The 25,113-nt window shown below is 40.2% G+C and overlaps 1 protein-coding gene across 2 annotated transcripts in view; it reads right to left on the bottom strand.

Annotated features, from left to right (window-relative positions):
- MGAT4A (alpha-1,3-mannosyl-glycoprotein 4-beta-N-acetylglucosaminyltransferase A) overlaps window positions 1-23,545 on the bottom strand; it is a 78,439-nt gene extending 54,894 nt beyond the window's left edge. Inside the window, exons 1-3 of one of the 2 annotated variants that reach the window (XM_085055339.1) lie at window positions 23,417-23,503; window positions 20,481-20,524; window positions 19,228-19,542 (exon numbers count right to left, since the gene is read on the bottom strand). In XM_085055339.1, the coding sequence (XP_084911465.1) occupies window positions 19,228-19,321 (94 nt within the window). In that variant the 5' untranslated portion in view covers window positions 19,322-19,542; window positions 20,481-20,524; window positions 23,417-23,503. Of the gene's footprint in view, window positions 1-19,227; window positions 19,543-20,480; window positions 20,525-23,416 lie in introns of both variants that reach the window. The other variant, XM_085055334.1, reaches the window with a different exon arrangement.
- Window positions 23,546-25,113: the final 1,568 nt, after the last annotated feature.

The following is a 25,113-nucleotide window of genomic DNA, read 5'->3' as shown; positions in this document are numbered from 1 at the left end:
AAATTCAAAGTTTTAAACCATAGAGCTTCTGAACATCCTAGCATGCATCTAATTTCTTAGTTTGAGTCTTTGTAGTTCTCAAAAAAACTGTTTATGCACTTCAACCCCTGCTTTTCTTAACAGCAAAGAGCTTTCCCTTGGGATAAAAAGGGACATCAAAGTAAAGGAATAAGAAAATATGCTGTACTTTGAGTTTAGAAAAGCATTTTACAGAGTATTTCAGCTCAACTGAAAAGAAGTCTGAATTGCAGGTAAATTGCCAGCACTGGCAGAATACTTGCTGTATTCTAACTCCAAATGAAATATCTACTGAACAGCAAAACAGAAAAAATACTGTGTAAACTCAATCAAAGCAATTTTAAGGCGATACAGTTTCAACATCAATAAAAATCAACAGCTTCGTTTTTTGTTCATGTTAGTTTTTTAGCAGAGTTAAATTTTTTTATGCCCCAAAACTGTCAGCATTTAAGACTCATTTGGACAATGACCTTAACAACATTCTTTACCATTTGGTCAGCCCTGAAGTGGTCAAGCAGCTGCACTAGATGACCACTGCAGCTCTCTTCCAATTGTAACAGTCTATTCTAATATGAAAACTTTATCAAGAAACTATTTGAGCACACTTCCCCACACACTGAGGGGAGTGCACACATCTATACAATCACCAAACTTCTTTGTTACAATGCACCAGGGAAAGGTGGTACAGGTACTGCATAACTAGAATTGCATTCACACCCTGTAGAAATTAGCTGAATGGTGGACATAGAAAAAGGGCTAGAAACCATGTAAAAAGGGAAGTTGGCGTTCCTGGCAATCTCTGCAACATTTGACTCCTAGCAATAGCCATACTATGATACCTTGTGAATCCAGTAAAAACCCTGCCAATCACTACATTAAAAAAAATAAATAATCATCTGTGGTTGCTCTGTAATACACACACACACCCCCTTTTTTTTTATGGGGGGTGGGGAGTGTTGTAAAAGGAAAGAGAATTGGATAAGGACCCTTTCACACCCCAAAGAATGTTTTGGCAACTCTCAGATAGTATTGCCATTATTCCTCACGAAATACAATCTGCAACATATAAAGCAGCATGAAAGCTTTGCAAGCTGTCTTTTATCTTATCAATCAAACAGGTTCACAAACACATTAAATCACAGGCCATTTCCACAACTGGAAATTGAACATGTTGAACTAAGATTGCTGAAGTAAGGCGGCTGTATTCACATGAATAAATAATTAAATGAATAAAGACAAGCTATAATTTACTCAAGAGCTCTGTGTTAGTATGGCTGGTTGTCTCCAAAGGCAGATGCATAAGGCAAGAAGATCAGAAAAAGCTTTATGACTTCCCATATCACAAGCAGGCAGGTGAGTCTTCCTTCAAACCCCAAACCAGCTAAACACCCAAAGTGATGGATCTGCCACACAGACAAAAAGCCATAGACTTGGCATTCCAAAAAGACAGCAAGACAAGCACAGAGAGCTTAGCTTTGCTGATTAATTGTAGGCCTGATTTATATTTTCTGCCCTTACCCAACTGAACCATTGAAACCTCACCCCCTTTGTTCATTAAACAAGAGGAAGGACTGACTGTGTCTGACACGCAGGCAAAAGGCTTTGATTGGCAATAAAGAATTGTGCACAAATACTCAATGAGCAAAACACATAGAGAAGGAACAGATACCTGATGAAACAGGACTGTTTATCTATCCAAGTGGGGAAGATTTAAATTATTTTTCAAATCAACAATGTATCACTGGCAACAGGACTAAATTCATTGGTGTAACAGTTTATGGCCCACCCTAAAGACAAGCCTTCCAGTTTTGACAAGTTAAAGGTTCTACTGCAAATGTCTCATTTTTCTGTACACCCTGTTGAAGAGTTATTAAAATGCCATTAAATAAACGTTTGAATCTGTGAAAACACACTGTAGTAAGTGCCAATTCAGGTATTTCTGTGATCAGTTATTCTACAACTCATTTACTCCCACTATAAAAACCCTACAGTAGTTACCATCATGCCATGGGTCAGAGACACTAACAAGATTCATGTATTACTTCATTACACTCCCATCAAGGATGTTGATCAGTTTACAGGTTGACACAAAATAGAGGTCTTAATTGGCAGAGAGCTTCCACACTGGGCTTCATAGAGTCAGTGGTGAAGCAAGAGAGGTTACTCTTCAGTGAATTAGGGATTTGTCAATGTGCCAGCCAGTTCAATCTGGCAAGGCTCTCACAGAGACATTTCTTTGTTTGAGCTACATGAGGTATAAAAATTAAGTTCTGTACTTCCCGTAAAATCAGCTCAGATGCTTTCTGTGATCCATGAAGCTATAGTATCAAGTACACCAGTATGCAGTAAGTCCTGACAATACCTGCACAGACCTGTGCTTCAATCCCACAGATGTAAGCAATGTGCATTTTTTAGACCACGCTTGGTTCATAATACCCAAGTATTACAAAACATCACATTTGGTAGTATTACTGATGAAATACTCATCCCTATCTCTCACAAGCAGATATCCTTTTAAATTAAAATCCTGCTACGCTAATATGTGGCACACTAAATTATTTCCACTGTCGGTCAAAAAAAAGGTGAATTCCTCTAGTAAATAAAATTAAATTCTTACTGCACCAGCACTTAAGTAATTCTAAACTTCATCTTAAAATTTATACCTTTTTGACAAAGGCTACACTTCCTCTTTTGCATAGGTTTTGCAAAGTCTAACTGCTAATACAATTACCCAATACTATGATACAAAATTCTGTTCCTACTGCACTGTAAACTTATCCAGTATCCACATAAAGATGCACTGACAAAAAATACATACTGGCATTTACTGAGAAAATACAAACATTGCTTCCATTGCCCTTTGGAAGTGACTCCAGAGCTCAGAAGATATGTGCTGGGCACAAATCAAGCACTGCATTCTCAAATGTCCGACCGAGAAGAGGCAAGAAGAGGAATTGTCAAACCAATCACACAGGCACAGACAAAAAGCTATGTCCATACTACAGAGATAGTAAAGATGTTCCAGAATCCTCCTGTGACATTTAGACTTACAAAACCAGCAAAACATTGTAGCAAATGGAGCTAATTATCAAGTGTCAAAAGCTGCACATAGGCACAAATCATATTTATAATCAGCAAAGTCAAACAGTGAGGAGTAAAGAAGGTGTTAACAAAATTTGCCCCTAAAAATTAAAACCTCAAGTGGGCTTACAAATCAGATTCTGACTTGTGTCAAAACTGGCTAAAAGCTGATATATGGTGTCCTTGAAATGTTACAATATATTACCATGGATGACTACTCAACATAAGCTAATTAGCTTCCCTGCTCTTAAAGTGAAATTAAAACCTTTTATAAACAAGTTGTGATGAGTTATAAAATCCAAAGCAGAAAAGCAATCAACCATGCAAATACAAATAAAGCAGTATACTGTAAAGGCTAACAACAGACATGCTATAAATAAAAGCTCTAAAGAAAACTGCTCAAGGTCAAATTTTATCAGTCCGCTTTGAACACTTGATTCTGTGGGCCTTTTTAGTTACAGAGTTTGTAGCTATGCCTATTCATAAAGCGATTTTATTGTTTTGAAGGGATTAGAGAATATACAATTTTTCGTAAGTATAATCCTCTGTGAAATTAAAGACAGGAAAATATGGTAGATGATTTACAAAAAAATGCATCCTACTAACCACGACAAAACCTTTTCTGCATCAGGAAACATACAAACAAAATCAAGGTGCAGGAAAACAAGTGAGCAAGTCATTTTTTTATCCCTAACCTTGTTATTCAAACTGATCGGTCATTTCAGCAATTCACTATTTCAATCTACCAAAACAATGCAGATTTCCACAAAGAAATGTACTTATTAGGACCAGAATTATTTTAAAAAGTGCTTATTCAAGTAGCTTTCATTGTGAAGAACAGCTTGTTTTTGAGGGAAGGTTCTGCAGGTTTTACTAACTGTGTTTAAAAAAACCCTCAATAATTCTAATTACTTAATTTGTCATTGCAATTTTTTCACATTTTGCACTTCAAGGATCTCTATAAACAAAATCTTTTTTGTTCTCTCCAATTTTAGAGCACTAGCACAAGTCTGAAGCGCTTGCTTTGAAACTTGCAGGGTCCAATCCAATCTCAGTCTAAAAACTTTTGTTTAAACATTCCTTTGCAGCAGGAGCTGAACTTGTTTTCTCCAAAATATTTTAAGTAATCTAAATATGATCCTTTGTCATATCAACTGGTAAAACCTTTCTATTTTGAAATGTAAATTTGGAAATCAATTTTCTTGTCAATAGTTCTTTGAAAAAATAAAGCCCCGAGCCTTCTCATAGATTCCGCATATACAAAGCAAGAAAATGGGAGTACAAAAGAGATAAAACTCTGAGAATCTGCTTGTCCCCCCTTTTTTTCTATCTTTAATATAAATACACTAAAAGTAATGCAGCTTACTAAACAAAGTCACGTTTCATTTTTTTTCCCTAAAAAGCCACAGAACACATTTTTCTAAAGGAAAAACAATCCTTAGAAATTAAAAAGCCAAACAAGCCAAACTAGAATTGTGACGACTGATGAATGATTTATTTAATGAGTATTTTCATAGAGGGACAGAACAGCCAGGAACAGTTTTAAATGTCTCCAGATGCACTTGCACACCTTTGCCTTTAGATATAAATTTTTCAATAAAGAAAGGTCACAATTTAGAAGACTTCCAAAACAATTATAAAACCCAGTATGACACCACATTCAAATCTTCCTTGATGAGGGCTGACAGAGTCTGAATGTTCCTTTGGACACAGGGAATAAAAAGAATAATATATCAGAAAATCCAGACACCCACAAATAAGGAGGTCAAGTCAACAGAAGCATATGGTGTTCTGTCTGTGTACTGGATTCAGACAATAAGGATAATTAAACACATGATTTGTTTGAGAAGAGTTATTGGCAGAACTTGAACTGAAGTCTTCTTTTAAAGCAGAGAACAGCAAGCTACAGTGGGGGGGGGGAAAGCAAATTAAAAAAAAAAAAAAAAATCACACTTTTGCAAATTATTTGTCCTGATCTGACTGTCAACTTTACTTTCAACTTTACTAGTAAACAACACTGCCCAAGAGTATATGGATGAATATAAACCTCAGGGCTTTTCAGGTTCCAGATATTTGGTTCTTATTTTATTCCCAGTGCTAGGAAGTACTGTCACCTCTGCTGGCATTTCTTCGTTAAGGGGAAAGTGATATAAAAAGGTCACTGAAATCATAAGCTAAATGTGTCCCACAATAAGCAATCACTATTTAACACATTTCTATCCCTGAATAGCAACACTAAGAAATAAAAGATTCGTAGATTCTATTCCCAAAAAGCAAAGTAATACAATGAAATTTATTGCAACTTCTGTTGCAGACATTCATTGCACAAAGAGTTCAGTTTAAGAAATTGATAAAAAGCTCAACTGAGTATACAAAGTATGGAATCCATGTAACCTGGACATGAACTCTCTACAGTGAAAAAAAATTACCTTCAAGTAACTGTGACTAAAACCTCCCACTCTGACATTTCTGACATGTCTTGCACAAGACTTGGTGTACAACAGTGTAAAAGGAACTAGGAAACTTTCAACAACAGCCCAGTATTTCCTCAAAAACGGAATTTATAGTGACAGATTTTACACAGATCATTATGTCACAATTATTTTTTCAAACTAATTGCCAAATAAAAAGCAAGACTGCAACTGTACTGCTCAAGCAAGCACAAAGCTGCAGTTTAAGCAAACATGACAACTGTAACACTGAAAAACACTTAAGATACATGACAGGTCAATAGCTAGCCTGCATTCTTGGCAACACTGAAGAACTAAAGCACACTAGGTGAAAGAAAGCATTTCGATTGCATTTTTTTAACATAATTAAGTAAAATAATCCATTCTACATTTCTGCAGAAAACACATGTATTAAGGGTACATGTTGCATTCATTATGTTTGCTTCCACCATTTAGTTCAGAAGTGTGTATATATACATACATTTTATTGCCACCAATGAATAAGAGTATCTTCTAAAAAACACATAGCAGCTAATTACACTCATTACTAACAGGACATATCAAACATTGATCTGATAACTACTGATCTGATCTGAGCAGTGTATGGTGGTGTCATAATTTCAACGTTAAAAATAACAATAAAATCAAACCTTGATCTAACACATTTCTTTCACATCTGTTAAAAGTGCACAAGAAAACAACCCCTTCACCTGAAATACTTACAGATTTGCTGACCATGTAAACAAGTGTAATTACCCTGTAGGTAATTCAACCTCTTACAGCCAGTTTGACTACAAGTCATCTGTGACATCTCATGTTTCTCCTCAGATCTCAATCACACAATAATACTTTCAGCTACTTTCTACAAACAAGCCCATATACCCATATTAAGACATCAAAACACTCATGCTATCTAGTGGTCTCCAATTCCTGAGAAGTTCTTTTGTGGTGGGCTTTTTTTTTTTATTTTAAGGAAAAATATTTCTCTCCATACCACTTTTTATAACCTACTGAACTTTTAATTTCATTTACTAACATAAGATTATCTGCAGTAACAGAATTCATGAAAGTTGGGATTTTGATTCTACTTGTTACTGACTTGACAAGTTAAAACTGGAAAAGGGATTTGAAAGAGAAAACAAGTTTCCATAAAATTACCAATCTGGTAGTCATTCAAGCTTCCTCTAATCCTCTAACTCTCATCTCTTGCAAACAGCCAGCTTTGTGCAAGACATTTGACACTGTCCTGTACAATATCCCTGTCTCCTAACTGCAGAGACATGGATTTTACAGATGAATCACTCAGTGGATAAGGAATTAGCTGGATGGTTGCAGTTGAAGAGTTGCAGTCAATGTCTCAATGTCCAAGTGGAGACCAGTGATGTGTGGTACCCTTGGGTGGGTATGGGGACCATCACTTTGTAACATCTTTGCTGGTGACATGGGCAGTGGGACCAACTGCATCTTCAGCAAGTTTGCCAATAACACCAAGCTGTGTGGTGTCTGATGCACTGGAGGGAAGGGATGCCATCCAGAGGGACCTGAACAGGCTTGAGACATGGAACCAAGTGAACCTCATGAAGTACAAGGCCAAATGCAAGGTCGTGCTCCTAGGTAAGGGCAATCCCAAATTCAAGTACAGGCTGGGTGGAGAATGGATTGAGAGCAGCTCTAAGGAGAAGGACTTGGGGGTGTTGGTTGATGAGAAGCTCAACAGGGCTCATCAATAGGCATTTGCTGTCCCCAAAGCCAACCATGTCTGGGCTGCTTTTGGTGACCAGCCAATGAGTCTGCCTCTCTTCTCTGCTCTCGTGAGATCCCACCAGGAGTGCTGCTTGTCTCTGGGAGCCACAGCACAGAAAAGACATGAACCTGTTGAAGCAAGTCCAGAGGAGGATCATGAAGATGATCAAGGGGCTGGAGCAGCTCTCCTAAGCAAACAAGGCTGAGAGAGCTGGGGCTTGTTCAGCCTGGAAGGGAGACCTTACAGCACCTCCCAGTACCTAAAGGGAGCCAACAAGAGAGCTGGGGAGGGACTTTTTACAATGAAGTGATAGGACAAGGATAAATGGCTTCAAACTGAGAAAAGGTAAGTCTAGATTATATGCAAGGTATATATTAGATGCCTTTCTGCGAGGGTGATGAAGCACTGGAACAGGTTGCCCAGAGAGGTTGTGGATGCCCCATTTTAGGAAATGTTAGGCCAGGTTGGATGGGCATGTGCTAATAACATTCAGCACCATTCTCTGACCAGCTCAGCTAATCTCAGTTGCCTCATAAACAGGAAAACAATGCTCTAGAAACAGCAACAAAGATGTTTTCACAAGGTTAGAGAAGGCACAACTGAGCTTCTAAGTTAGACGTGACCTAAGGCCATTAGAATATGTGTGCCATAAAGTATAAGAAGGTGAAATTTTAAATTCACTTGTCACTTTTTGGTGACAAGTACAGAGTTTCCAAAATATTCAGTGCAGAAAATTAGTATTTGGTTTAAATTTTCCAAATCACTGTGCTAATTACATATTTTATATTATTTTTCCATTATAGTACTTTTCATCAGTACTATTGAACATTAAGTTGTGATGTTACACTGAGAAATATGACACCATCTGTACTGCAAATGGGTTAAGATTTATGAATAGAATTATAATTTTCATATTGGTCCTCTCTGCAACAAGGAAACAAAGAGTCTGTAGAACAACTAGCACAGTGTAGGAATCACTCCCGTGGAAGAAGAGATCAAAAAAGCATCATCTTAGTAAAGATTAACTGAAAAAAAATGATATTTTGATTTTCCTTACAGGAAGGACTTTGTGTTTTGTTAAAGATTTGTACCCAACAATTTTTCATTGCCAAAACTGGATTGAAATTTCAGTTTTTAATTTTGAAAGATGAAAATCAATAAAGCCATAGAAGTTTTTATTAAGTGTCCTATTACTTTCGTACTTATTGGGGCATATAAATCAATATGCTATAAAGCTTTTTTTTTGTGAATGAAGGATAGAGTCAACTGCATCAGCCACACACCCTAGAGTTCCACCTAAACAACACAAATGGCAACAGCCCCCTTTAGTATAAAAACCTAACCTAAAGCCAAACTCCTATATTTAACTTCCATTTGAAAAATGCATCTATAGTGTCTCAATAAACAACACAGCCAAGTAGCCTCTAATGCCTTTTTCTTTTATGGCACATTTAACAATAACAACATGGACAAAAAGCCAAGATGTATCACAACACCAGGTATATATAAAGCAAAAAGCTGAAGCACAGATTCTTGCCAGGCCCAGAGAGCTATTCCCCACTAATTAAAAAAGTTACCAGGTACATAAATATGACTATGAACACAATCACAAGCAGTTTGTGTTACACTTTGAAGAAGACTTAAACCATCAGTTATCATGAACAATCCCAAACCAAGTCATACAATTTATATGTAAACATCTGCTTGAGTTTTAAATAAACCATCTCTCTCAACTGGCACTCTGGTAAGTTTCTGTGCCTAGAGAGAGGCAAGACCGTGAGGTGGGGAGGGTAAACCCAAACCCAACATACATACTGTATCCACACAAGCTTCCAAGATTTGATTTCCAACAGCTGTTTCCACCCCTCCTCACTTTCAAGAGGTTCTGCCAGAGCAGCCCCTGCTCTTTCCCAAGACTCTAGTCCACACCCCAGGACGCTCTGTTCCTCTGCCCCAACCTGCAAAACCAGCATTCAGCCCAAGCACACACAACCCCTAATGCTGTTCCCCATGTATGTCTTCCCACAAAGAACAGATCTTCTAGCCATGAACAGCAGCTGCCTTCAGCCCCCAGCAGCAGTGGTGCTGCAGCAGCTCTGCACCCACTCAGCAGAACATGAGCTGTGGCTGCACAGACAGGGAACCCCAGCACTGCTGCTGAGCTCCAGACCCTCTCCCTTTGCCAGACCAAGCAGAGGCTCTGCCCTGCACCTAACAACTTGTTTCCCCCAAGCTCAGAGGAATACATTGTTAATTTGTATGCCGTAAATCTGAACCAAGCCAGACTAAAACATTATTATGGAGTGACAGGGGGGAAAAGAGGATACAGCAGCAGGTTTTCATGCAAAAGAAACTGCAGTGACACTTCAGCTTTTGAAAAAAGCCATCCTACATTCATTATCCAAGACATTAGTTTATCGTTATGACTGCACTGGAAAACAACTCAAAGTCATTACTACAGAATGTACAAACACACTGTGAATGTCCTAGCATCAGGTTTTTTTCCTGCATAAGAACAAATTCTCAGCTTCACCTGATTCAAACCTTTGATCACTTTAATCTGCATGTAGCTAAATTAGCATAAAACCCAATTAAACTAATTTCTGGATCCCCAAAATACAACAAAAAGATAAGTCTTCCATTCAGTTACAGCTTGTTCCAAGTTATAATACTTTCTTCAAACTAAGTTACATACACGTAGGTCTAAAGCAACATACTACAAATACAGAGTAAAGTGTCAGTCCCTTTTTCAGTGTCTGTGTAATATAAAATTGCATTCTATACAACTGCCTTCTCAGTAAAGCAGTGTGGAGGAGGAGAACAAGGGAAATGAGCCCTGACCTGAGGAAGTCATCCCTACCAATGAGATGGCAGTTATTCCACCAGCATGTGTCTACACACATGAATTCCAGAAAGGTTTCCCTTATTTCCATCCAGAGCCTCTCTCATCAACAGAGAGTGCAAATAACCTCTGTGCAAAGCAAAATTGTTTAACCCTGATGCTTCCACACAAACAAACTACAACACACACACCTCTACACATCCTCCAGAATGTGACTCACAGCACATCCACCAACCAATTGTGCAGTAACTAAGTGGCTGACCCCACTCAGACATCCCTAAAGAACATGAACTTAAGCACTCTTGCACAATTGCTCAGCAACTACTTATCACAAATATGCACTTACATAAAACTTCCCAAAGGTGTCACTTACTGTGCACATTTAATCTGTGTGTACACAACTGGAATTTCTGGTCATGCAGTAACCTCGTCAGCAACAGGATGCCTGTGCAGCAGCATACACCCATCCAGGCTGCAGACTCTGCATCTGAAGGATTTCTGCCCAGGCAAATTTTTCGTGAAGAAAATGATGTTATGTCCAGGAAAACCCAGGTATATGTATACTAAACCTTGCCCAAGAATCATCACATTAATATGCTCATATACTCTTGAACATTCAGGGCTCAAGATTTTGGAGAGTTAAGATGATCATCAATTAACATTGTAATTCTCAGTATAATTTAACTTAGAGTCCAATGTGGCAAGGAGACAAAGCACACAGCAAAGTAGAACACAGCAGCACACAGAAAAAGCAACTACTTCTGACAACCTGAAACATCCCAAACACTTTAGCATGATTTGTTTCTACTACAGACTTGTCAGCAACTCAGTGAGTTTCTGTTCATGCAAATCAAGATGCTCTTACTTCAAACCATTAATTTCCCTCCTCTCAGAAACAAATGTGCACATACAACGCAGGAACTACAGCAAGAAAACCCAGCTTCCTAAACCAAAAAGAGATTGGTAATGATTGCTCTACAGTCAAATATTTAACATATAAATACACCGGAGGAAAGTTAATCTAGCAAAAGTAACTGGTCAGATGAGTGTTACAACCTCACAATTAACTGCACTATTTTAAGACCTGAAACTTTTAGAAATTCTTAACAGTCTGGGCACAAAACTCAAGCCATTGCGGAAGTCTGGTTATTGTTTTCACACACGCTAGCAGGTTGAGGTTGCTGACGCTCCTTGTTTCTTTGTGCCTTGACAACTGCATTGAACAAACTGTTTCTGAGAACATATTCTTTCTAACTTGTCCTCCTTGCAAACAGCTCAGGATCAAAGCTTCATCATGCTCACACATTGCTGTAAATTAACAACAACCTTGTAAGTCAAATGTAATCTCATCACATTTGTTTTATTCAAATCTTTCTCTAACAGTACCTCTACAGTTTGTCTCCGGGGGCTGTGGAACCAAGTATGAGGGCTGTTCATTGGCACAAGTACTTCACTAGTAATTTGTAACGGGAAAAAGATTTAGTTCAGCCCATCTCTGAACAGTCAGAGGAAAGGAACACATTCATGGCATTGATATGTGAGACCGCAGTAAAAAAATTTATGCTTGATAAGCACAGAAAACTTTTAAATTCTTTTTGAGCATTACACAGTAAAATTATATACTGTCACAAGCAAAAAAAAAAAAAAGTTTCTGTTTTTTACAGTTAGATAGATGGGTGGCACATCTGTGGGAAGCATCCACGGGAATAGGCAGAAAGCTGCATGAAAGCTGAGGAGAGAACCAGAAAAACAGCTGGAAGCACAGCACTAAAATACTGTAGAGAAATTGCTTTTTAGGCAGAGACTAGCTGGAATAAAGCCTTCCACTGTGAGCAAGGAAACTGCTTTCTATTCATTTTCTGCCATGCTCAGGAAAACAAAATATAGTGCATTATAAACAAAACTAAATTACAGACTTTCCAATGTCTCATCTTAAAAAGAAACAACTTTTAGGATTCTAATCCTAAAGATTGTATCAATAATGAAAAACCTTTTTGTTATCCAGGCAGCAAATAAAGTCATAATTACACAGCAGGAATAAGGTTACTGAGTAAGATACTACTCCAAACTGTGAGAGTGAGGGGGGGAAAAGAAATCACACTAGAAAAAAAAGTAAGTAATTTTTTCATGTTTTTCTAACACAATATGTTCACAGCTCCTAGCAATAGAAGTAGCTGTTTATTGTTAGTGACAATAAGAGATTAAAAATAAAAAGATATGGGAATCTGCTAAAATACAAGCAAATATTTTACGTATTTTAAGGGATCAAATTTTATTATAATAAGGGGCAACTCTCACATATCTCATGCAAGCATCAATATTATTTAGTAATGAAACACACTGTCATGTTGCTCTTGGAATAAAGAGAGACAAACCTGGCAAATGTCAAGAATAACTAATATAATTTAGGGATTTCTAGCGGTCATCTAGCCCAACCCCCTGCTCAAAATTAATTTCAGCACAATTGCTACTTCGAAGTTGGAGCATTCCTGCCAGCTGTAGGTCCTCCATAGCTAAGATTTATTTTGGAAGTGTCATATTGACTTTAAAAATCAGTGTAACTCAAGTATTTTTGTGCTAGCCCAAATCTCCGTTGGTACCAATTATAGTACCATTTACTTGTCTGGTTTAACTTATTCTTGAAACTGCCTACATGGAAATCTTCACCCCAGTGACCCCTCCCCAACAAACTACTCCAATATGTAACTATACTTGCCATTACAAAACCCATCCACTATCTACCCTTCCTCTCCCATTCAATTTCAGTCCATTATATCCTGTTATTCACTATGGCCACAAGCAATAGATTACATCCTTTTTTTTTTTTTTGGCAAGAACTTCTTGGCAAGAACCTTTAAAATATTTGAAAATTATCTTCATGTCTCTCTTCTCACACCTCTCCTTTAAAGTAAGGAATGTCAAGAAACTAACCCTTCCCTTACAGGGTAGACTTTTGGGATTTTTGAACACTTGTTGATTCTTTGAACCCCATCTAATGAATCTATTTTCTTTTCAGAAGCAAGCACAGTACAAAGCAGAGCAAAAAGATTTCCTGTGCCTTGCTGGACCAGTAGACTTCATACTTATTTCCTTACACCCCTTTTTTGTTCAAATTCTATTGTTTTCTGCAGTAACATGGTGAGTCATGCTTAGCATGACTGTCATTCCTAACTATAATGCCAACATAAAATTTCCTCCCCATTCTTCATGTATACATTTGATTTTCTTCTTCTTTACTGCACCCCATGTTTTGACTGGGGCACTTTCACCTGCCATCAACCCACCATTCACCCCGTTTCCTGATTCGATCTCCAATTTGCCTGATCTATTTTATACTTCAGTCTCTTTGTCTACCTTTGTTGCTCCTCCCATCACAGTGCTGTTTGAAATCCAGTAAGAATTCTTTGCCTCCAATCATCTAGATTCACTAAGGAAAATATCAATTACCACCAAGAAAGGACAGATCATTGCAAAGCCCCTCTTACTCACTTAAAAATGTTACAGTAGGGTATGAGCAGCTGTGTCAGATGCAACTGTCTTTCCTGGCTTGGCTAAATTATTCACATGATAGTCTCTGGATGTGAGCAGCAACCAGCATTTTGGAGGAGTTGTTACCAAAAATTGGTAAAAATAAAACTCCTGAACACAAATGTAGCATTAAGAAGCAGGCATTCTTTATTTGGCTGGATGCACGAGGGGATACCTCATGGAAGTATAGAAGACCTAGGCTGAAGAAGAATTATGAGAAGCCACATAGGGCAAAACTATGGGCTTTCCCCAACTCTAACACTAGGCCACAATCAAGAGCAGTATCTCAAGATGTTGGCTGAGCCAGATCCCGTCAAATACTCTGGTAGCGACCAAGTTTTATAATCCCATGAACTCATGAGCTAACCTAGCTAGCACGTTACAAAAATGCAAGGAACAAGGCAGTGCTGCAAAACCCCTTGGTAGCAATCTTTTTCACTGCAGTTCTCCAAAAGTCACTGGTGCCAAAGGAGTTCTGCTGCAACAGTCATAAGACAGACACAGAGATGCTGCAGACCTAAACACTGTCCCACCTGAACAGCTCTACAGCTCTTCTGCTTTATTCCCCTGGGACAGGGTGTCCACTATCTGCACAGGACCCTCAGTAACCATTCCAAATCTACATTCCTGATATGCTTTAATGAAATTCAACTATTTTTAGTATCAGAAAGCTATAGGCCAAGTTCTTGTTGAAAACTAGCTTAAAGTGTATTTTAGATAAAGAACAGAATAACATTCATGTGCTGGTGTCAAAGAAAGGAAACTCTTATTTCCTTTAATTTCAGCTCCTGGAAGATCTGCAACAGAATTTCCAAAGGAAACCAACATTTCCCTTCTATTTACCAGAAATTAAAGAGCCCTCTCTTCTCCAAACTGGCATAAATTGTTATAGGCACTTTCCACTTTAGCATCCCACCCTGTCCCTTCCCTTCCCTGCTTTCAATCCTCCCAGTTTGTAGTCCATTTAATTTTTTTTGTTGGCTGGTCTTAACTCACATCAGTGGGAAATGAGCATCTAACTCTGAAAATCAGAACACACAGTCACAAGACTTTAGCAGCATTTACATGCATAACAGCTTCTCTTAGGATCCATGTAGAAACTAAGGTGGGTTATGGTTGCAAAATACTAACAAGCATCTCTCAGATTGCTCACTTTTTTTTTAAAGAGAGTATTGTATAACCACTGCCAAAAAGGAAGCTAGATAGATACATACAGAGATAGGTACATATAGAGATACATAGATAGATACAGAATAGATACACAGATTCAGTCTTCCTTGCTTTGTTTCTTCTGTGGTTCTTCCTGTAGGACTCTTCTTCCTTCAGGGATAAATACTCCTGCTTCTTACTCCAAAATTAGCTACCACTGGCTGAAGCTTTTTGTTTTAGTCTCAGCAAGGTTTTGTTATCCTTGCTAAGTTTAGATGTTTTTGAACACTTACAATTATTGTGGCTGAGAAACAGCACGGTAATTCTAATTTTGTAAAAACAGACAGAGGAAAGAGAAGATAATATTTTTATTATAAAGCCCAGGCCATTTTCTCTTCAAATAAGAGAAAATACCATGCTTAAAAGAAAGGCTCAACCTTCACTACTTAAGCATGAACTAGGAAGTTAAGTGTCTCAAAAGTTCTCTTGGAGGTCTTCACATGGGACTTTGTATTAGTGCACCAAAATAAGCTATCCTCATGCAGTGAGGAAACCCTGCAGTTATGACAACACCCTTGGATGAACTGAAAAACAGACATTTTTCAACTAATTCTTCATCATTAAAGAAGAATGATGAAATACACTAAAGGTTCCAGGGTGCTATGAAAACGACATAATTTAGCCAATCCTGAAGGGCTAAATTGCATGAGATTTTCACAAAACATATTGCATACCTGTTCTCACCACTTCAAGTAGCCAAACACCTTCTAAAAGTGATGCAAGACACTGCCAACAACCGTCTTTGACTGAGAATAAAACTCACATACTTTAAATGAAAACATACTTGAATTTCATCCTACCATGCCTGCACTAATTCAGCAAAGTTACTTGCCTTCCTTCACAATTTTCACAGCCATCAGGAAGTTAGTTGATCCAGGAAGAGCAGGTTCTTTAGCATTATGGAGCATAGGGCTTTTCCTGGAAGTACTCAGACCAATAGTCACATTAAAGAACAAAGCATCACGACTATACACTTTACATAGCATACAACAGCTTTGTTATCATTTTTGTGACTGGACTAATAGGTATGCAGTACTGTTCTGTACTGGTTAGATCTTCTCAAGAGCAGTGCCTTTAGGGTAAAAAACCTCCACATTTTCAGAGCTCACAAATGAGGTGGTGAAGATCAGTGATCCTGAGCAGGTCAGTAGTACCAGAAAGTACAATTCAGTCAAAAGAGATAGTATTAAGCATGAAGTTATTCCTTGCATAAGAGCTCAGTTTTAGGAGTAACTCAAGGACATCCTACACTGAACTGACTAACTGTGAATGTGAAGTGACTACAGATCCTTTAAAACTGTTTCTTATGTGCACCACAGTAATCAGTATTTTTTAAGATTCCATTTCCAACATCTACTTCATTCATGCTAACCATAGCACATTTTTAACTCTAGTAAGTGGTCTTACAACAGATGTGCAAGAATCCCCCAGGAGAGGTCTTTCCCAGGTGCATTCAGGGCTTGTATTGCTTCCTGACAGCACCAGTGCTTCTACACATTTCATGAAGTCCAGAAAGCAACAAAGATCTTGGACTAATTTTAAAGGCTCTCTCCAATGACCAAAGATATTTCAGTAAACCTTCTTCAAACACAGTTATTTTAAAGGCAAAACCATGTAATTGGCCACTACATGCAAATAGTAATATCTGCCTTGCAAAATGTTATCCACATAACCAAACCTCTGGGTAAGATACAGCCATGCTCTTTCCAGCAATGGCACCTCAGAGTATTTCCTTCAGCTCCTGACAACTTCTCAGCATATCTTTAAAGTTTGTAAAGCATTGTTTTGCTGAGACAAACCTTCATGCTTTAAGGTAGTACCAAAGTCTGTATCACTCAGAAGATCACTAAATCTTATCCTGCATATACTAAGAATACATATATTTACTAGAGGAAGATATGGTCTACAAAAATATCACATCATCCCAGTCCAATTGGTATTCTACAAATGATACTGCATTTTAAGTGACAATTACCCAAGATCTTAGTTTCTAAATTAAAATTAATCACTTGAAAACTGATTAGGGATGTTAAAAAAAAGCATTATGCTTCTGCGTTAAAAAGCAGAATTTGTTTTAGTTATCATTGAGCAATTTGGGGGGGGGTGCTTTTCCTTTACAAAGTGTAAAATAGTATTTTCTTTCTAACTGTAGATTTAATTTGCTGTCCAAAGATTGAAAAATACCTACAAGAATCCAAATGTAATATAAATATAATGAATAACAAAATATGATGATCAAAGAATGTGACACCCCACAGATTTTCAGTGAATGGGAACAGCAAGCTATGTTTGCTTCTAACTTAGCCACTCAAAAATTTGTAATGAAAACATTATCAATTAATTAAAACACCATCCCAGAAGGCTATAAAATTACATCGAACTGGAAAAAAAAAAAACACTTAGCAAATATTTATCATCAGTTTCTGAAATTTTTCCATTATGCATTGGATTGAAAATGTGATACTGAATTAACTCAAATCTGTTTTGATTTTTAATAACATCTGAAAAATTTAAAAAACAATGTTCTGTGTATAAACTTTTCTTGAACAATATTATTTAGCCTTTAGTTTCATAACTGTGATTTAAGGTTAATTAATACATTACTGATGTCTCTGTTTTATTTTTTATTTTATTCACTGATTTTTATTTAACAAATTATAATCTTAATGCTCAACAGCAAGATCTCAAAGATAAATGCAGAACTTCTATACAAACATTAAGAAAGTATTGATTCTAAGTATTCAGATGGAAATAAAAAATATTAAAAAAATAGAACAGTTTAACAAAAGCTTAAATTGTCACAAAGTGCCATATATTGTATTACACTCCAAATAGCAGGTGCTTGTTCATTTTACAGAGACTTTTCTTTGTGTCATGCTTTGACAAAAGAGAACAAGATTTGTAAGCCATGTATCAGGTAAGAAAGAAAAAAAAACTGTGAAAGAATTTCATAGATGCTTATCTTTGCTGATGTGAAAGCAAAATTCTTATGACTAATTTCCTTATTAAAATCCTTATTTTACTAATTTCTTAAGCAAGAAATTAGTGAAAATACAACTACTGAATTTGTTATTAGCCAAAATGAAGAAAAGCACTACTTACAGCACTATTCAGACACCCTTTTCTTGTCTTAGGCACATCTATGCTTTTGTTGTCCAATTAAAAAATCTATATATTACCATAACCTTGAGAACCTGACATTTTTCCTGCTGCATGCATTCAGAAGAGTAGCCTACCAACCAACTGCTACAGCAGAGATCACACAACAAAGCATCTGCTTCTTCCACAAGTGCCCAATGGGGAAAAAAATTCAGCATGCCACAGAACTCATCTGCTGCTTTTATACTTAAATAAGGGTTACAAGTTGGCTGTGCTACATCAGACAGTATTCCTGGAAAACCTCAGCTTCCTCTTACTGGACCTGAGGCACAACTGAAAATAATATTTTCTGCAGAGCAAACAATCACTGAAGACAAAATTAGTTTTAAAATTACTTGATCTTTGAAGGACAGTCTCCTATTTTTCAAGTGATAATATGATTATAAATTTTTTTTTTAAATCCTTTCTTCTTCTAGAAAACATTGCTGAACAAGTTTATTTGCTTTACTGAAGGACAAAACCAAATCATCTTACTTTCATAAACAATCCCAACCCTTAGAAAACTGAATTTTTCAGGGTTCACAGGGAGTGCAGTAAGATCAAAGATAAATGAACAGGTAAAAATCTACTAAACAAAACAGTTACTTAAGTATTTTATAAAATTGTTCATGTTATTTTAATAGATGCATTTCCTATTACCTAGTCAATTTGATCATATTACTTCACTTCTTATATGGTACTTTGACAAAAAGTATTTTAAATTTTTTTCAAAGACAGCAAGAAAAGTCTTTCAACAGTGTTGACTGGCAGTTTGCCATTGCCTTCAGTAAATCACCAGGGAAGACAGAAAGCAGCACAAAAAATAACATTCTCTAGTTGGGTCCATTGGCCATATGTTACATGTGAAAAAAAATAAATAAACCACCAACCAAAAACAAACATATGTTTCTCCAACAACCATAAACCAGAGGAAAAAAATAATAAGATCAAACCACAACTGTTCAGCCTTGACCAACCCATTCCTCGAAGAGCAGCATTTGTTTTTCTTCCGGTACTTTTTTTCCTCCCCCTTTTTAAATCAGGACCACTCCAAGTTAATTTTCCTGAACTTACTAGCAAGTGTTAATTCCTCACCAAGGCAGTATCTTGTGTAGCAGAGCTAGTCAACAAGCAATTTACAGACTGCTAACATCCAGCAGCAGCACACAGACACACAGCCACGTGAAGGTCACTTTGCTTTTCGAGCTTTTACTTACCTTTCCCATTTTGCCATGCAGTATACCAGGACAAACTGAGGAAAGTAGTGATGAAAACTAACACGGTGGCCACAGTTCCATTTCGGAGCCTCATCTCATTTCAGCATCACACTTGTTTATGTTCTGCTAGTGATAAGGACCTATCTGTTGGGCTTGCTGCAATGAAGTCAGCTGAAGTACTCCAGCAGCAGCTGGACAATAGTGACACAAAATGCAGTTCTCATGTATCAGACATATCATAAATCAATCCATTCCAAACCGTTGTACGCTTTCTTATAGTTCTCATCAATCCAACTTCTCTTTATTCTTCCAGTCCTGTTTAAAGCAAACAAAATTTTAACAGATTATGTCAAAAATACTTAGAAGAGTCCCCCAAGAACCAAAATATACCCTCCCCTCTCACTGCTTCAGTCTTAGCTCAGAGAATAGAACACGTTAGATTATTGTGTGCCTATGCAAAGATTTTGTATCTGGTGGAGCTGTATGTCATGTGAATTTGGTCACTGAAGGACAAACATACACACCATCAACATCACTGTTTTATTCTCAACTCAAGGCAAGGTCACCTGGCAGGTGTCAAATTGATACAAGAGCTGCTTTCAGGATGCAGCAACTCAAGGCCCCATCCCTAAGGTCTCACTTCAACAAAACCCCTCTGAAATCAGTGAGGCCTCATGAAACTGCAGAAGCAGAGCTGCCTCCAGTGAGCTGAGAGACCAGAGCCTTAAACACCATGTACAAACCTACATCACTCATCTTTTCTCTGCTCAGTGCAAGAGTATTTGATCCATCCACAACCATTTTTGTCCTATCTCAGCTGCAGCTAAAGCACAGACTACAGTCACACATGCAGACTGCTCAATCTATACCAACTGGCATCAACCCAGAAACCCCAAAAAGCCATTATGAGACTCTTGCTCCTCTATCACTACCACACAGGCACAAAGATAAAACATAAATTACCTACAGTTCAGTTTTATCCCTGAGGAAGGTTCTATATCCTGGTATTAGAAAATCATCAGCTGGCCAAATACAGCCAGCATCTAATCACACTGTCCTAAGCAAGACAAAGAGTATAGGGCAATAAATAAACCAGCTTTAAAAGAGAGGGGAAGAAGTTTTCAAAGCATTAAATCATCCTTTACAGTAGTCAAACATTAGCAGTCAACACTCTTTCAAGGCACCGCCAAGTTTTTTTCCCCACTATAAACTATATCTGATACAAGTATGTTACTCAGCAATAAATAACTTGCTCTGCATTTTCCTTGGAAGCGATCTCTGTCACCTGCTTGCCTTGCTGCATTTAGAACAACAGGGAAAAAAAACCTTTTTATTGTTATGGTACCAAGAGATTCCTATCAAATCTGAACTACTCTTCCCAAGCTTATATCGCAGCACACATTACTTTCACCAAAGGGCTTGCAAAACAAGGCATAACCAACAGGCATGGTTAACAGGAGAGTGGAAGAGAACAATAAAGTTGCAGAACTACACACTTGTTTTCAAATCTCGGTCTCAACATCCAGGTTACAGGAAGTGTTTACCTTTGGACCATGGCTACCTCATCTACAATGCAAGTAACGTGCTTTGCTTTGAGGAACTTCATGCACAGATAGGTTTGTGGCTTTAAACATTAACTCAGAAAGCCCACAGTACCTATGAGGAAGTACAAATGCAAGTACATGGGAAGCAGACACAGTGGATGGTAAAATTCACTAAGAAACAAAATAATGAACTGGGATAAAAAGAACTGCATAAGGCCTTATGATACCAGGAACCCAAGTTCAACACAATGAGAGATAAAGACAACTGAGGTATCTATAGACAGCTAACACAGAGAGCACAGCATGCCAGGAAATATCATCAGTACCAGCACTTTGAATAGGAGATGGACATAACAAAACCCAGAAGTGTCAGCAATAGTAATTAGGTGAGAAGATAAAAGTCCTGATGAACTTTAACAGCAAGGAGAGGCAAAGATCCCAAGCACCAAAGTTTTACAAGGACTGTCTACGTGAATTTAGGAAGTTCAGGTGATTCTCAAACTACCAGAATAAGCAACTAGGATACCAATAATATCAATGAAACTAACAGTTTAACTCAGCTGAAGTGTCTCTGAAGTAAGGATGCCTAAATGCTAATCTGCTTTTCCATTATTTTAGCATCAGTCAGATCTCTCTGGAGCAGCTCAGGTGTGTACAAAGGACCAGGCTGCAAACTAGAGGGATTATCCCAGTGGGGGCAACTGACAGCTGGTCCAACATGCAAACAAGAGAGGGCAACCAGGCGAGTAGAAATATCACCTGATAATGCAAAGAAAGAGTCTGCCTTGCCAGCAAATGTGGGCATAATTTTCACATTTGCTGCAACAAAATCAAGATATTGTGATCAAGGCCTCTTATTGTGCTATCTGAATCCTGAAAATCACAGAAAAAAAATCAGAAAACAAAAAAGTAAAAGGAACAGTAGCAAAATGATTCAACTAGCAGTCACTATGCACAAAAGTGTGTCGAATCAATAACTATCATGGGTTTGAGTTGGCTGGTTCTGCTTTCATTCTTCTCTTTGAGTGTTGTAGCCACTCCTCTTAGCACAGGCACCAGCAGCTCAGCTACAGCTCAGCAGTACTTAGATGATTATTCAAGCATTTCACTATATCAAACTGCACACATCAAGGCCATGCATGAACCAGACACATTCCAGCTTTTAAAAATGCATACAGCTAAACCAGCAGAAACACATGTGTAGATGCACATAAATTATTTAACTCCCAGGTGGTCACTTTAGGTTTGTTCAATAATTTACAACACAATCTAAACAAATTTAACTGAGGAGTAACCCAGTTTGAGATGACAGCCTGATAGGGTATAACTAGACAGATGAAGCCTATGAAATTTGCCAGCACTATTATGCCCTGAACCTTTCCTACTGCAGACCGAAGGGAATGACCCGGCTGGATGCTGAAGGCCGTGGGTGCTGAAGGTGCCAGCACCTCTTCGATGCTGAGCAGAGCCCTACTGAATCACGTCTTAAATAAACCAAGAAGTTTCTGCCTGAATCCAGACACTCCCAAAACACACACAAAGCATATTCCTCACCGCAAACCATAAAAACTGATACACTCCAGCGCGCCTGCAAAGGCTCTTCACATAGTTGCTGAAGGTTTGGATGGTGCGGGATCACAGCGCGAAGCCTGCCAGACTTCCGAGAGGATGAGCCAGACCCCATCCTGCCGGGAGGGTGCGAAATCACCTACCGCGGGAGCAGTGCTGCACCGATAAGGCTGCTCTCGAAGGCACGGCACAACGGCCCGTTAGGAAAAGGAAGCTAAAAGGCAGAGGCGGCGGGGACTTGCCAAACAGGGGCTTTTCCACCCTGACACACTCCAGCACACCCGCGGCGCGCACCCGGCCGCCGCCACCCACCGCCCTGGCATCCTGCAGCCCTCAAACCCGGGCAAGAGGGATCGGCTGCCTCCGTGGAAACCGTCCCGAGTTAGTCAGGACCCTCCCCGGTGTCCCTCCGCCCCGGGCGCAGCTATCGCATCGGGGAAGCGAAATCTCGGGGGGGGTGACGGGCACCGGGCGCCGCCAGCTCTGCCGGGCGGCAGAGGGCGAGAGCTGACGGGGACGGAGGGAGGAAGGGAGGCGGGGAGGGAGAGCGCCGGTCCGGGGAGCTGCGCGGCGCCCGGGGCATCGCGGCGAGGCTGCGGGGGAAGGAACAGACACAGGAAACTGCAAACTCTGCCGAACGCCCCTGCGATCCCAGCGCGCAGAAAGGAGAAGGAAGGGTGGGAAGAGGGGTGTCCCCCAGGAACCCCAGCAAGAGAGGGAGAGGGCGCAGCGCCGCTCTGCCCCGGACCCTGCGGGCAGCCCCGAGCAGCGGGCGAAGGGAGAGGGCGGCAGCAAGTCCTGCGGAGGAGCGGCCGGCGCTCCCCGCACCGCCACGCAGGTGCACGGGAGCGCAGAGGGGAGCGGGCGGGCAGATGGCGGAGCAGGACGGCCCCCAGCCCCCCTCCGGTGACACCGCAGAGACCCGCGGGGAGGGGAAGCGCCTCCGCCGCACTCCCGCTCCGGAGGGTGCGGAGAGACAAGCGTCCCCGGACCCCCCCGGAGCCGAGCCGACGGTCCGCAGGGGCGCGGGGCGCGCAGGGGCAGCGGGACGCGCTGACCGCCGCTGCGGTCCTCACCTGTGCGCGGCGCTCCGGCACGGCGGACCCGCGGGGCGCGGGGGCTGTGCGGGCTCCGCCGGGGCTCTCGCTCCCCTTCCCCGCCCGCCCCCCGCGTCAGCGGCGCGCCCGGCCCCGGCGACCGCCCCCCGCCCCGAGCGCCATGGAGCGCGCGGAGCCCCGCCCCGCCCGCCCGCCGGCACCGCGGGCAGCCAATGGGCGCCGCCGCAGATGGCGCCGGTCATTGGCTAGGCGGCCTGTCACTCTCTCCCGCCGCGGCTATAAATAGCGCTGTCTCGCAAAGCCCCCCTCGGCGGCTGCGGCGGGAGAGGAGGAGGAGGCAGTGTTGCGGTAGTGGCGCCTTCGGCAGCGCGTTTCCTTTTTTGGCTTTGCTTTTGGGGGTTTATGGTTTCGGAAGAGCCCCAAGAAAGGCTGAGCGGCGCCAGCGCTTGGGCGCTCGTTGCCCCCTGGTTAGCTGCGGGAGGTGCACCCTGTACTTGGGTGAGGGCTGAGCCCCTGGCCTGCTGCGTGGGTGTTTCCCCATCTGCGTGTTCGTGCCAACACAAGCCACAGGTATCGGTGCCCCGTGTGACCTGCTTGTTCACCGCTTACAAGAGCTCACAGTCATGAATTTCACCGTTGAGTTCATACCGCGCTAATAAACACCTCCCGGAGCTTGTATTGAGAGCTGTTGAAATGTAAGAGCAGCTTGTTGCTTCACGCCAGTGAAAGGAGCCCTGTGTGCTTTGTCCCGCTCTGGGCAGGCTGTTCTCAGGCAGGGCCGCCCACGAGGAGCTTACACAGGTACAGCCGTGCGGGTGCGAAAATGAGCTCGGTTTCCTCCAGAGGTTCGTGAACTGCGCAATCACTGACAGAAATGTCAGTGGCAGCTTTACTCTATGGGTTGGTTCACTATTTAGGGTCATGATGTTGCTGTTCTGTTAGTAATCTCCTATCTGAAGTGGTTCATTTAATGTGTTCCAGGAATTCCATGCATCTTTTAGGATCTGAAAACTCCTGTTCAGATGGCACCCATAGTTTAGAGACGTATCCTATCTACCTCACAAGAGCTCTTCTCTTGGTCTGTAGTGCTGACTGGTGAGCCATGTTCAATCCTTTTCATAGACTTGATTTCTTCCTCTTCTCTGCTTATCTTCCACCTGCCTCAAAGTCCATAGTACATGTTTTTAATCTTCTACAGAATTATAGAATCATAGAATAGTTTGGATTGGAAGGGACCTTAAATATAATCTAGGTCCAATGTCCCTTGCCATGGACAGGGATACCTTTCACTAGACCATGTTGTTCAAAGTCCCATCCCACCTGGCCTTGAATGCTGCCAGGGTTGTGGCATCCACAACACCTCTGGGCAACCTGTGGATTCTTATTCTCCATTAAGGCTCTTATGCTAGATATAGTGGTATAGTTCTCCACTAGAACTTTAGAAACTGTGGGAAAATCTTGCTAGTTATTCTGTCTGAAGAGTGACATTTAACAAGTTTCCATATGCTTTTATTTTTTCTTACCAGTGCTTCAACACATTACAGTATTTTTACACATTTGGGTACCTGCACAGTAGCCCTCAGTGATTTTTCTGTCTTTGTGAAAAATTTCAAAGAGGGTCTGGTGGCAATTCAGGCAGATCGCAATAAAGAAGCTCAGGAGAAGTTTGCAAGGTCTTGACACCCAGGCTGTTCTGTGATTTTATTCATTGAGTG

Source organism: Lichenostomus cassidix, chromosome 1 (assembly GCF_008360975.1).
Source record: "Lichenostomus cassidix isolate B80296 chromosome 1, HeHo_3.0, whole genome shotgun sequence".
Lineage (NCBI taxonomy): Eukaryota > Metazoa > Chordata > Aves > Passeriformes > Meliphagidae > Lichenostomus > Lichenostomus cassidix.
The sequence above is the reverse complement of the archived record's forward strand: the minus strand, read 5'-3'. Positions and strand labels throughout refer to the sequence as shown.